This window comes from Nicotiana sylvestris, chromosome 10, assembly GCF_000393655.2.
Source record: "Nicotiana sylvestris chromosome 10, ASM39365v2, whole genome shotgun sequence".
Classification (NCBI taxonomy): Eukaryota; Viridiplantae; Streptophyta; class Magnoliopsida; order Solanales; family Solanaceae; genus Nicotiana; species Nicotiana sylvestris.
In genome coordinates this window covers 55,644,231-55,657,697 of record NC_091066.1, presented here as the reverse complement: position 1 = coordinate 55,657,697, position 13,467 = coordinate 55,644,231, and the positions used below count along the sequence as shown (strand labels likewise).

Genomic DNA, 13,467 nt, shown 5'->3' with positions numbered 1-13,467 from the left:
GTCGAGGCCACTTGGTATTTTTGATGCATCCAATGGACAATACGATGGCAGCTGAGTCCACATTAAAGTTGTACTCCAACAATCATGGTGCTTCTTTGGGACCGATAGATCTATCGAAGTCATTTTTACTCATAAGTCCCCGTGAACTTTGACCTCGATCATTTCTCCTCTCATTTCGCGTAGAATTTTGGCCAAATCCGCTACATCTACGGTCTCCATTATAAGGTTGATATCGATCTCTATTTGACCTTGGTTCTCGGTCGGTATCCCTCTTGATTCTATCTACAGTCCTGATTAAACAGACTCAAAAGCAGCCCCCAATTGATCATCCTCAACCCTAATCTTCGACCGGTATCGATTGTGCACATCGGCTCAAGTGACAACTGGGTATTCGATTAAATTCTGCTTCAACTGTTGTGAAGCCATTGAACTTCGAACGTTGAAACCTTGAGTGAAAGCTTGAACATCCCAATCATCGATGACCGGTGGCAAATCCATTCGTTCCATTTGGAATCGAGATACGAATTCTCTGAGCATCTCATTGTCTTTCTACCTTACCTTGAAAAGGTCAGACTTCCTTGTTGCGACCTTAATGGCTCATGCGTGTGCCTTTACAAAAGAATATGCAAGTATGCAAATGAGTCAATAGAATTAGTCGGTAAATTGTGATACCATATCATAGCACCCTTCAATAGAGTCTCCCCGAATTTCTTCAGCAAGATGAATTTGATTGCGTCATCTTCCAAGTCATTTCCTTTGATAGCACATGTATAGGAGGTATCGTGTTCGTTTAGATCAGTCGTCCCATTATATTTAGGAATCTCAGGCATACAAAACTTCGTAGGGATAAGCTTCAGAGATGCACTCATGGGAAAGGTTTTTGCAAAAACTTTTTGGAATCTAGTCCTTTCAATATTTGTAGTTCTCCCGGGATCTGGTCGACCCTGGAATTATAGGTTTCCACCTTATTTTCATTTTTCTCGATCTTCTTTTCCCTTTGTCAATTCTTCGAGCATATTTATAATAGCAGGGTTGGTCTTCGATTCCTTTTCATTCGACCTCTTTGAAGTCGATTCGACCCTGTGTATGATTTCCTGGGATGGCTCGGGTTCTACCCTGCTCGGTGTGTGGTTATGACTTTGGAGTTGGGCTATTGCCTCCTACTGAGCCTGCAACATTTCGAAGATCACCCGCAAGCTGATCCTGCCATCTTCACCACCACGTGCGCTCTGAGTAGTTGATCAGGCATCCCCACGGATGTTGCTTTCGGGATTGACAACCAAATTTCCATTGATGGCTACATGTGAACTGACGTCAATTGCATATACATCCGGAATTCCATCGAGGCCAGCAGGGGGTACAATGTTTCCTGGTGCAATGTTCTCATTTTCGCCGTGGTGGCCGAGATCATTGTCAATGTGTTGAGGTGCTGACTGGGAGTTTGACATTTTTTAATACTGTAATCAAAGATACTTCAAAGAACAAATGTAAAATAATGTGTGTTACAGAAGTTTGTACCAGGTAATCACTATTATCCTTAGCTCCACGGTGGGTGCCAAACAACTGTTTACCCTAAAATCGAATAGCAATTGAATTTATACACAGTTTTAAAGATACATGATATAACTTGGCACAAAATAAGAAGATACGTAAATTGATATTGAAATTAACTTCAAATAGAAATAAAAGCAAATCAAAGGAAATGTATAGCTTAGGCTCTCGAGCTAGGTCGCCCTCGAGCCAAACGAGTATTTCACAGGAAAATATGAACAAAGTAACAGAGTATTGAGCTTAAGAGAAAGGTAGTATATTGCTTTGTATTGCATGAATATGATGATGTTTACAAATGATCAAATCCCCTTTATATAGTAGGGGAATCCTACTCTTGATACAATTCTAAATACAGTAAGAAATCTCATGATTGGCTAATTAATCGGCCTCTTCTTGATAAGTGCCGGGATTCATGTCGTGATCCTCTCCTGATTGCGGATATTTTGTCTTTCCATTATTCAACTCAGTAAGCTTCCCTCGATCTCCATCTTATTCGGTCTCGATCTTGGTCGATGTCGGTTTCGGTCGGCCTCAATCTTAATCGGTCTCAGGGTCTCGAGCTCGGCAACCTAACTTTTCACCATAGTTTGATATAATACGAGGCTGATCTTTGGTTTATCGCGCTCCAGTCTCGATCTGTCGCATAGAAAGGGCAAGCCCGAATTTGACCGTATGTAATTATGTAATGATCTTTCAATAAGGATATTGTGAATGGTGAGTTTTAATACAAGCCTTCTTTCGAAAAAGAGAATATATCAACTTTCCAATTGTTCTACATTTTCAGTTTTGATTTCTTACCAAATTTACAGGGCTAAAGTTAAAGGCAATGCTAATCTTGCTGACGAATGAGAATCGGAAATTTAGTACAATAGTATACTACTATTCGATTGTTTCTAACAAGACATATTACAATTATGGTCCGTTATACATAATTTCTTACTTTGATTCAACTAAGCACACATTTAACAGTCAATTAATACAATGTGTACTTTTAATCCTTCCATTAACAATTTGTACATTCGCAATTTTAACCAGTTTTTAGTTATTAACGCATGTGATTACCCATTTTTATGCTTATTATTATTTTATTTTTTTTGGTATTTCACTTCTTAATAAGTTAAACTTTTGCTAGATCTGTGGAACTAATTAAATGAGAAGACCTGATGTATACGTTCTACTTATTGAATGTTATATATGTTTCTTCAGATGTCACGAGAACCAAACATAGAATAAAGTTTCTAACAGGGATAGCTTTCAAATAATGATCAATCTATCTGCTCTTAAACACTAATTCCCAATTAGACTCTAGAATTAAAAAAAAAACATAGAATTTTTTCTCAAAAATAATACTAATGATCTTATATATAAAAAGTATAATCAGATAATTCATGGGACATGAAAAAAAAAAAAAAGAGCATCTATGAAATGAGCGACAGAGGATCCATAAAGAAGTAAAAAAGAAAGGGATAATCCAGGAAAAAGAACATGAGAGAAAACGTCTTATTATCTTGATTCATTGGCCACTCGTTTACCTATAAATACAATGTATAAGGGATTTAGAACACGGAGATAATTAATTTTATAAATAATGATATTGCTATTTACTTTTCTATTTTAAATGAATGCAGGTACTTGATGAAGTTGCCTGGCATCCCTAAGCTCAAATATAATTACATGGAGTAAAATGGGTAGCTGATCGATTAGCTATAGAGAGCACGACGAGAAAGCTGTTTAATACAGAGAGCAGAACGGGGTATCTATTCTTCCCGCGTATCCATATAAAGCTTATTTAGCATACGTTATAGGAACTAGAACCCCTTAAGTTGTAAGGATGCAGTTTATTTATTTATAATATGTTTTTTTTTTACCAAAAAAAGAAAAAAGGATAGATCATGTTCATACACCAAATATAATTTGTATAAACTACTGGGCAGATCACTTTTGAGATCTCATGCCAGCTTTGTTGTTATGCAGTTCAACTACTAGCAGCATATATTTTTGTACGGATGGGAATAATAATGAGACATATTCACCGTACACTAGGTGTACTTTTGCTAGGCTGTTGTCATTCTGGTGAAGTGTGGCCAAAAGCTCCCCATGAAACTTCCTTCTAGGTTACAAACAACAAGTATATTAAATAGGCCGTATGGGTTTGTTCGATATTTATTGTTATTTTAATAGCCAGAAGATTAATTATCTTTACCTATTTCATGACTTACTTTTGTATGTCAGCTGAGACAAGAGTTTTCTTGACGTATATTATTATGGTAAGTTCTTAGCAATTTCCTGTAGATATATCAAAGTTTGAATACTGCTGCACGCCTGAACGGGAAAAAGAATAAGATGATGATGTTGATCAGTGATTACGCAGTAAATGAAGTTGTTTACGATTTAATTTACACTGTCCTTCTATAAACCACGTCTTCTCTTTTTCAACAATTTTTGCGTGGTGCAATGGCATGACGTAAAATGTTTTTCATAAAAAGTTTATCGTCATAGAAAATTAATTATTTGTTAGGTATATATGGCATGCAAACAAGTCTTATATTAGAAGCTGATATGAGTGGAGATATTTATAAAGATTAACATGATAAAATTTAGCTCATAACAGATGAAAATAGCAAAAATAAAGGGTATTTCGGTGCACTAAACTTCTGCTATGCGCTGGGTCAGGGGAAAGACCGGACCATAAGGGTCTATTATACGCAGTCTTATCCTGTATTTTTGAAAGAAACTATTTTCACGGCTCAAACTTGTAATATCCTGATCACATGACGACAACTTTACGTCAAGGCTTTCTCAAAAATTACTAAACGAAATGCTGCCGCCCTGTTGTCGGCGTGTTATCTTCATTCTACAGTAGTTCTTTTTCTTTCAGTTTACTTGTTTCCACAGAAAAGGGACCTCGCCTTGCCTACCGTGCCATTAACGACGTAGATCAGCTTAATTTGTCGGCCACCTCCTTTTGCTTTAATTTCGCCCGAAAAAATTGATCTCTTCCATTTCGCATTCAAACCTATTTTTTGTTCTGTTGGTTTCACAACGGAGCCTTATTAAAATAATCTTTGACTTATGAGGTTCTCTATTGGCCCTTGTGTTGGTCATCTATCAGAATCTTTCATCTTCAACCATCCCATTGTACTAGGACAAGACTTGAAACGTTTGCAACTAATCTAACTTCAATCTTGAACAGACCATGCAGATTTTTTTATTTCGTCTGATCTATAACATTTATCTTGTTATAATTGATAAAATTCATACTTATAATATAGAACTTTTACATTATTAATGTCTATATTCGTTAAAAAGAATACGTTAGTACCGAGGAATAGTTCTAAATTCTAATGAAAGTTCCCTGGAATTGGCAAGGCCTCCACAATATTATGATGACTCGATAGGTCATCTCATATTTTAGAACTAAATTCTGCATTCCGAAGCCTTAAATATTTTATTTTAGCCTTCTTCGATTTGCGTGCACTGTCCTAGTATTTTGTCCGAAAGACTTATATGTTAAAAACTGATAAAAATAAGTATTTTTGCCTTAAAAGTTAAATTGAGTTGAGTTTGGTCAATGTTTTGAGCAAATTGACACGGATCTGTGTTTCGACACTTTCGGTGGGTCCGTATCACAATTTGGGACCTCGGCGTATGCCCGAAATCGAATTCCGAAGTTCCTAGCTCGAGATATGAATTTTTGTTGAAAATTGAAAGTTTGAAAGTTAAATGATTTTAAGAATAGACTGATGTTTGACCTTGTTGATACCAGATCCGTATTCTGGTTTCAGAGCCCAGTATAGGTCCATTATAATACTTATAACTTGTCTGAGAAATTTGGTGAGAAATGAGAGTAGTTTGACGTGATTCGGACGTCTGGTTGTGAAAATAGAAGTTTTAAAGCTTTCTTGAAAATTTCATTTGATTTGGTGTTCAATTCATAGTTCTATGTGTTATTTTGGCGTTGAATCACGCGAGAAAGTTCGTATCATGTTTTAGGCCTTGTGTGCATGTTTGGTTTAGAGCCCCGAAGGCTCGGTTGAGTTTCGGATAGGCTACGGGATGATTTGAACTTAGAAAATCTAGTTTTTTGTGCTTCAGCTGATATCTGGTGTGTTCTTCTTTGCGTTCGCAAAGGTACTCTCGCGAACGCGAAGAGTGAACTGGACCAGGGAAAGTTTTTTTCTTCGCGAACGTGAAGCCTGGGTCGCGAACGCGGAGCAATGGGGGCCTTACCCTTCGCGAACGCAACCAGCTCAACGCGAACACGTAGCATTAGGGACCTGAGGGAGTGGTCAGACATCCCTTCACCGCGAACGCGATCACGGGCTCGCGAACGCTAAGGCCACGGGACGTAGCCTTTGCGAACGCAATGAGGGATTCACGATCGTGTGATCGTGTAATCCTAACAGGTGCAGCTCTTTGTGAATGCGTCAGTGTTCACGCGAACGCGATGAACACCGACGCCCAGTGATAAAACAGTCCCATTACGGGATTTTTTGCCATTCTTTCAAAATTTCAAAACCAGAAGACTTAGAGGTGATTTTCTATGATATTTCTTCCCAATTTGTTGGTAAGTGATTCTAACCTTCTTTCTTTGAATTACCCATTACATTTCATGAGTTTTTAACCTAAAATCTAGGATTTTCATGGTGGAAATTGGGGGTTGGGGTAGAATTAGGGATTTTTATATAATTGGAATTTAGACCACGAATTGAGATCGGATTTCGAAACAAATTACATAATCGGGCTTGAGGGTATGGATAAATCGATTTTGGTGCGAACCTTGGGTTTTGACCAAGCGGGACCAGGGTCGATTTTTGACTTTTTGGGAGAAAGTTTGGGAAATCTTAATTTATGCATTATAATTGATTCATTTAGCAATATTTGATGTTAATGAATTAATTGTGGCTAGATACGAGTGGTTTGGAGGTGAATTCAAGGGAAAAGGCCCTGGTAGAGCTTTGAATTGACTGCAGAGCGAAGTAAGTGTTGTGTCTAACCCTGACTTGAGGGAATTAGGAACCATCGGACAATGTGTTATGTGATTCTCATGTGAGCGGTGTATATACGAGGTGACGAGTGCTTATACGCCGCCGAATTATTTGTTTTCCCTGATTTACTGGTTTTCCTTAATTACTTCCTTTCCTGTCTTAACTGTTACATGCTCTATATGTTTTTCATGTTTAATTGCTACTTGTTGTTCAATATCTTCTCCTGTTCACGATGTTAGTTCTTCCATAGTTTCATGACTCCCTGTTATTTGTTTAAGTTGACTTACTTGTACCTTCTAATTGTCAATTACGGAGACTTGAGGTACGACTGTTTAGCCCCCGCAGCTCCTAGAGTCCCCATCTTCTTTCTATTTAGATGTATATTTTCAGTCAAACAACTTGTATTTATTTCAGACCCTTATATGTATTATTCTAGAAGCCCGTGCACTTGTGACACCAGGTTCAGAGATTTGTAATAGATGTTTGGCTAGTTTAGCTTCTGCATTTACACTTAGAATATTTCAGTTATTTCAGTTCTTTATTAAGGTTATCATTTAAACTGTTAACAGAAGTAAATTGTTCTAACGTTGGCTTGCCTAGCAAGTAAAATGTTAGGCGCCATCACGGTTTCGACGGTGGGAATTTCGGGTCGTAACAAATATTGCATGAAATAACGTCAAGATTTTGGAAATATCGCGAAGTTTCAAAATGTTTAATTATCAACCTGTAATATTTAGATATGATTGTCCTAACTCTGTTGCATCTTTCATTTCATTTCTTCTGAAACAGTTACAAACTTTTGTTATTATAAGTCTACTTTCAAATACTCAAGGAGCAACCACATTATAGCATGAGTATTTCCAATCTTTTGGGCCGAGTTCGTATAACGTTTTGTTGTAAATATAGCACGGTATAGCCAGTTTTTGGATTGGTCATTCAAAAATAGCCAGCGTTTATGAAGTCAATGAAAAATAGTCACTATTTTGTTGCAACAGACATCGGTCCAGCATAATATACTGGAGTTCGGTGCACCTGTGTATGAACTCCAGCATATTATGCTGGACTGGTATACTTTGCTGACTCCAGTATAATATACGGGAGACTGGAGCACCGGTGCTCCAAACTCCAGTATATTATACTAGACAATTATACTTGCTGGAACTCCAGTATATTATGTTGGAGTTCTAGTGTACTTATGCTGGAACTCCATCATATTATGCTGGAGTTCCAGCATACTTATCCTGGAACTCCAGTATAATATGCTGGAGTTCCAGCATAAACTCCAGTATAATATATTGACGTATTTTCCGAGCTTTGAACAGTGTTTTCGCTCAGAATTATCTTTACATGAAAAGTGGCTAAATTTCGATTACTTTTAAAATTGGGCTATTTTTGAATGACCAGTTGTAAATCTGGCTATTTTTGAATTTCTCCCCGTTTTGTTGGAAGAAGGGGATCCCAGAAAATAACTCTCTTGAGGCCTCTAATAGGAAATCTCACTTATTGTTTTGGGTATTGATATATCATATACAAGTGACATACAATAAAGATTTTAGAAAATAAGAAAACAAGAGAGAAATCGGATATCAAAAGCTTTGGAAGAGGAAAGAATATGCAATTTTGGGATTATAACAGTGGAAGATTGAAAGAGAGAAATCGGATATCAAAAGCTTTGGAAGAGGAGTGAGTAAGCGAGATTTTTGAGTTAGAAAGATTTTGGGTATCAGTGGGAGAATTCTTAGGATGGGTAAGTACAAATATGGGTAATTGTTAAAGAAAGAGAAGAATCTTAAATGTATGGGATTATTTGTAACTGATACGCTGTATTTAAGGTATGTTTCATTTTTTCCTTTTTATGATTTTGTATAAAACTAGTAAATATAGGTATACAAAGTAATTAATATGGAACCTAAATAAAGATAGTAAATATGTTTCTATTATAGTATAACTAGGTAAAAATTCCTGTTTTGGAGATAAAGGCATGCGTCCAGAAGCCCATTGGACAAAAACTTCATTCCAGGTTGTAGAGAAAATGACAAAAATCCCTTATGTTTTAAGGGTAGGTATGCACTTAAAGGTAATCCACATTTAGAGATATAAATGTAATCCATTGAGTATGCACACTGAACAGTTTTTAAGTTTGTTAAAATTAACACTTTTGGTTTCAATATTTAACGTACAATGTCAGTTAGATTTAATAAAAACTGTGAATGAAAAAGAAAATTACTGGGAACTCACATTTAGAGGTATAATTTTTATAGTTTATGCTTTTTTTTAATCTATTTCTAGAGTCTTGTGCAAATTTTGAGCTGTAATTTCTACGATGTTTTATATCTTTTGAGTGTGTAGGATAGTTTTTTGTGTTGTATTTTTGGGATTTGATGAGATTTTGCTAATGTTTAAGGTTTAATCTTTCTTCTTGACGGTTCTCTTCAAATCTAACACAGATTTCGTTAACTATTTGACGAAAACCAAAGGTGTTAACCGAAGGACCAAAACTGCTAAGTACGTACTTAAAGAAATATTTTGAACTTAACCACAAACATAAGAGACTATTTTTGTCATTTCCTTCCAGATTGTATATAGTTCAGCCCTTACACTTCAATAAAAGTTTTTGCAACCTCACCTCCCATCCCCGCACCCTCAAAAGAGTTTTAAGTAATATATACTGAAGGTGTAAAAATATTTATATTAATTAGTGCAATTTAACTGGGCATAAGAAGTAATTAATTATGCGGATAGTTACATGTTATTATAGGTAAGTTTAATAAGATAGTGTGAAAATTCACTGTACATTAGTGCACACAACGTAAATTCAGAAAGATCCATTTTAATACTGCAAAGCCAATCATGAGCTGACAGTACGATGATTAATGAACTTACCTGCAAAAAATTGAAGCAAATAAATTTGCCAGTACATGTTACTCCATATATCTTTGGGACCATTTCAATTGCTTTTCTTGCTGTTCTCTTTTGTACTTTTTCCTTTTCTAAAATACCAACATTTGTATTGCCAAGTTCATTGGTAAGAATCAAGTGCACCAGGGACGGGCAACTGTACTTAAAACAGTGGTTTATGCAAGTACGGGCCTGATGCAATTTCGTTGAACTTGAAAAATGGCTAGAGCGAATTAAAGCAATAAATGGTCTATGAAGTGTTGTAAGATAATCATGAAAATTCTCTACTAGCTTGAGGCATGTTAATAACACTGTCTTTTAGGATATTTCACTGGTATTAGCATATTCCCGTAGTGTTAATACACAAATCCACCACTTTTGCCTTCCGCCTCATTTATCATATGCATGAGACTACTCATTTTTTCTCTCTCTTTACAAGACACTAAAGGATAATTCCTTATAAAATAAAAAAGAAAGCTCTTTCTTTGTAACGATACGGCCGGTCGTTTTGAGAGTATTACCCCGATCCCCTATTTATTGCTTTCCCCCGTATTTTTTTTCTGCTTATGTGACTTGCCGGGAGGCTTTGTTCGTGGTTTCGGAGTGATTTGGGACACTTAGTCCCTAAAATGGAAGCGTAAGTTCTAGGATTTTTAACCGTAGTTGGAACTGTGTGAAGATATTTTATCGTTTTATAGTTATTTGTTGCAGTCTTGTTATTCAATTCTGTTTTTATTTTTATTATTCCGCAATTTGTTAGGCTTACTTAGACGTAGAAACTAGGTGCCGCCACAACGTCTTACGGAGGGAGATTTGGATCGTGACATTCTAATTCATATGATACACCAAAAATTACCCTTTATTTCTCAAACATGAAGGCCATTCAATCCCACGAGAGGACACATTAATCCATCATGTGAATATCCAAATGAGGTTTTTCTGGTTTGTAATGCCTGCCTTAAAGTTGTTGAAATGCTAGTTTTGTTAGATTTGGTATTTTTTTCCTTGTGTAGTTATGTATTAGTGGTTTTCAAATGTAAGTTATGAGCTTGATGTTGGCAGCTATAAGTTTTAGTATAATGCCATTACTTATTATCTTTCTTGTTGCTTTTGTCCACAAAAAAATGATATTCTACTAGCTGGTGTTGGATTGTAAAATAAACTGATTCTACCACGTGTGAGTGAAAAAGACATCATCTAACAAACAATTTAAAGTGGAAGTTTTGGGTGAAAAATCATGAACCGAACTACTCATCACCTCACTATTGATTGTTCCATAAACTAAGTTCCATTTGGTGCTAGCACAGTGACACGTTTGTTCTTCAAATTCTCGGTGCATTTCCTAGTTAGGTTATTACTTGGACATTATATATAGTGGTGTTAATCTACTCTCAAACAAGCACTAATGGTACTAATCATGAAAAAGGAAAACGAGAAGTGCCTTTAATAATAATCTAGGTAACTATGTGGATAAATAGGACATTCTTATCTTTAATCAGAGATTTCAGATTTTAAATTTGACAACGGAAAATACTTGGTGGAGAACAATTTCCCTTATAATGATTTTATCGAGATTGTTACTTTGAGCTAGGAAGAAGCTCGTACAGGAGCTTCAATGGAGGTTCTGGAATATTCCAAAGAGAGAAGAAAATATTTGGGAGGAGAGCAGATGAAGTGAAAATGTGAAAATGACTCTCATCTCATTTCCATTGTTACAACATGTATATGTATGTACACGTGGTAAAAATAAAAGACAGTTAATACAAGCTAATACAATCAACTTAGCTAACTAAGAGCTAATAACAGTAGCTACCTAGCCAATATCTAACAATAACTAAAACTAACTAAACATATTTCAATACCCCCCCCCCCCAAGTTGGATGGGAGGATCTCACAGCCAACTTGCCGAGCACAACATGATGTTTGACCCCTGTGAGTGCCTAGGTGAGGATGTCAGCTAATTGGTCAGTGGTGGCCACATGGTGAAGAGAAATCAACCATTCCTAAAGTTTGTTCCGTATAAAGTGATAGTCAACCTCAATGTGTTTTGTCCGTTCATGAAAAATAGGATTGTGAGCAATGTGGATAGCAGATTGGTTGTCACAAAAGACAGTAATGGGGCTGGATTGTGGAATAGTAAACTCTTCAAATAACTTGTTCAACCATACCAGTTCTCCTACCACTTTCCTGAGGGACTTGTACTCAGCCTCAGGTGAGGCTAAGGAAATGGTTTCTTGCTTCTTTGATTTCCAACTAATGGGACTGTCTCCAACCAAAACAATGTAGCCAGGGACAGACTTTCTAGAGTCAGGGCATGATGCCCAATCAGAGTCACAATAGGCAGCGATGGAACAATCATCGTTTTTGGAAAAAAATATACCAAGTGTGGGATCTGTCTTGAGATACATGAGGAGATGAAATGCTGCTGTCAAATGTGTATCTCTAGGTGCTTGTATGAACTGGCTGAGAAGTTGTACACTGTAGGCTATATCAAGTCGTGTGTTGGTGAGGAAGTTCAACTTACCCACTAATTTTCTATAATATGTAGGATCTGGAAGAAGAGTGCCCTCATCAGCTTTCAACTTCACAGCAGGGTCAAGAGGAGAGGACAAACTTTTGTAAACAGAACAATCATATTCCTTCAGCAAATCTAGGGTGAACTTCCTTTGTGATATGATGACACCATCTGATTTGTAGAGAACCTCTAGACCCAAGAAGTAATAGAGTTTTCCCCAGATCCTTGATTTTGAATTGCTTATCAAGAAATGATTTCAAATTGGCTATCTTCACTGAATCAGTACCATTGATGATAACATCATCAATATAGACAACTACAAAAATAATGTGGGAAGAAGTCTTCTTGGAGAAGAGTGAATAATCATTCTCAGAGTGTCTATACCCTATTGATGATAGGGCTTCAGTCAACTTAGCATATCATTGTCTGCTGGCTTGCTTCAGCCCATACAGTGATTTGTTGAGTTTACAAACTACCTTTGTGGACCAATCTGATCAATTAAGAGACCTGGTGGCACCTCCATGTACACTTCTTCATATAGGTCACCATGGAGGAATGCATTGTTTACATCAAGCTGAAATATATCCCAAGCTTTCTTCACAGCAACAGTGACTGAAACTCTAACTATTGTCATTTTGACAATAGGGGAAAAGGTCTCTGTATAGTCAATCCCTGCTTGTTGGGTATACCCCTTTACCACTAATCTATCCTTAAACCTTTCTATACTACCATCTGCTTTGTGCTTAATCTTATAGACTCATTTGCAGCCTATTGCCTGCTTTCCAGCTGGCAAAGGGTCTAAGTCCCAAGTGTTATTTGCATAGAGAGCCTCAAATTCCTGTGTCATGGCTGCTTGCCATACAGGACTGACTGTTTCCACTCCATATGAAGATGGCTCACTATCATAACAAACATTTGTCACTAAGTGCCGACTTTCAGAACATAGGGCATCAGGTGTAACATAACTGTAATTGGAGAAGAGTGCACTCAAAGAAGATGGATCCTAGGGAACATCAGGACGTGATGTGTTAGGTAGATTATAGATGTAATATGAAGGTATGTAGGGGTTTTATGGGTTCTACTGGTTCTTCTTAAAGAAGGTGAATCTAATTGGGTAGATGTTGGTAAATAAGGACTGAAAAGTTCATGTGAATTTGCAGGGGTAAGAGAATGGTGAAAAGACTAAAAGTTTGATGTGTGCATTGTAGTATCATTAGTGGGTGAGGATAGAGGGGATTGAGGCACATCTAGATATGTGATACTTGTAGGATTTTGAGCATTAGAGTGTGGACTTCCATTCTTAGAGTAAACAGGAAAAGAGGCTGGCGTGAGATTATTATACAGGGAGACATTCTTAGACTTTAAAGAGAAAGAAAAGACACTTTCATGGAAACTACATCTCTAGAGACATGAATCTTCCTAGTGGCTAGGCTTAACACATTTTGTAACCCTTTGTCCCAAAAGGATAACCCATAAAAACGTGAGGAGTGGTTTTGGGTTCAAATTTGTCACGCC

The 13,467-nt window shown here is 36.8% G+C and overlaps 1 protein-coding gene across 1 annotated transcript; it reads right to left on the bottom strand.

The window, feature by feature from the left end:
- Positions 1-1,241: 1,241 nt before the first annotated feature.
- On the bottom strand, positions 1,242-12,586 carry LOC138879357 (uncharacterized mitochondrial protein AtMg00810-like). Its single transcript, XM_070158968.1, has 4 exons — positions 12,429-12,586; positions 11,606-12,176; positions 1,519-1,572; positions 1,242-1,433 (listed from the first exon to the last, which is right to left on the bottom strand). Exons 1-4 carry the CDS (start codon positions 12,584-12,586, stop codon positions 1,242-1,244), a joined length of 975 nt encoding a protein of 324 aa, XP_070015069.1.
- Between the last annotated feature and the right edge of the window lie 881 nt (positions 12,587-13,467).

Bases quoted from the DNA above. Each gene is read 5' to 3' on its own strand.
- LOC138879357 (XM_070158968.1), bottom strand. From the start codon at position 12,586: ATGACAATAGTTAGAGTTTCAGTCACTGTTGCTGTGAAGAAAGCTTGG. The intron at 12,177-12,428 runs GTAGTTTGTAAA...TTCAAAATCAAG, and splicing joins GATCAGATTGGTCCACAAAG to GATCTGGGGAAAACTCTATT. The intron at 1,434-1,518 runs GTACAAACTTCT...TCAAACTCCCAG, and splicing joins AGGATAATAGTGATTACCTG to TCAGCACCTCAACACATTGA.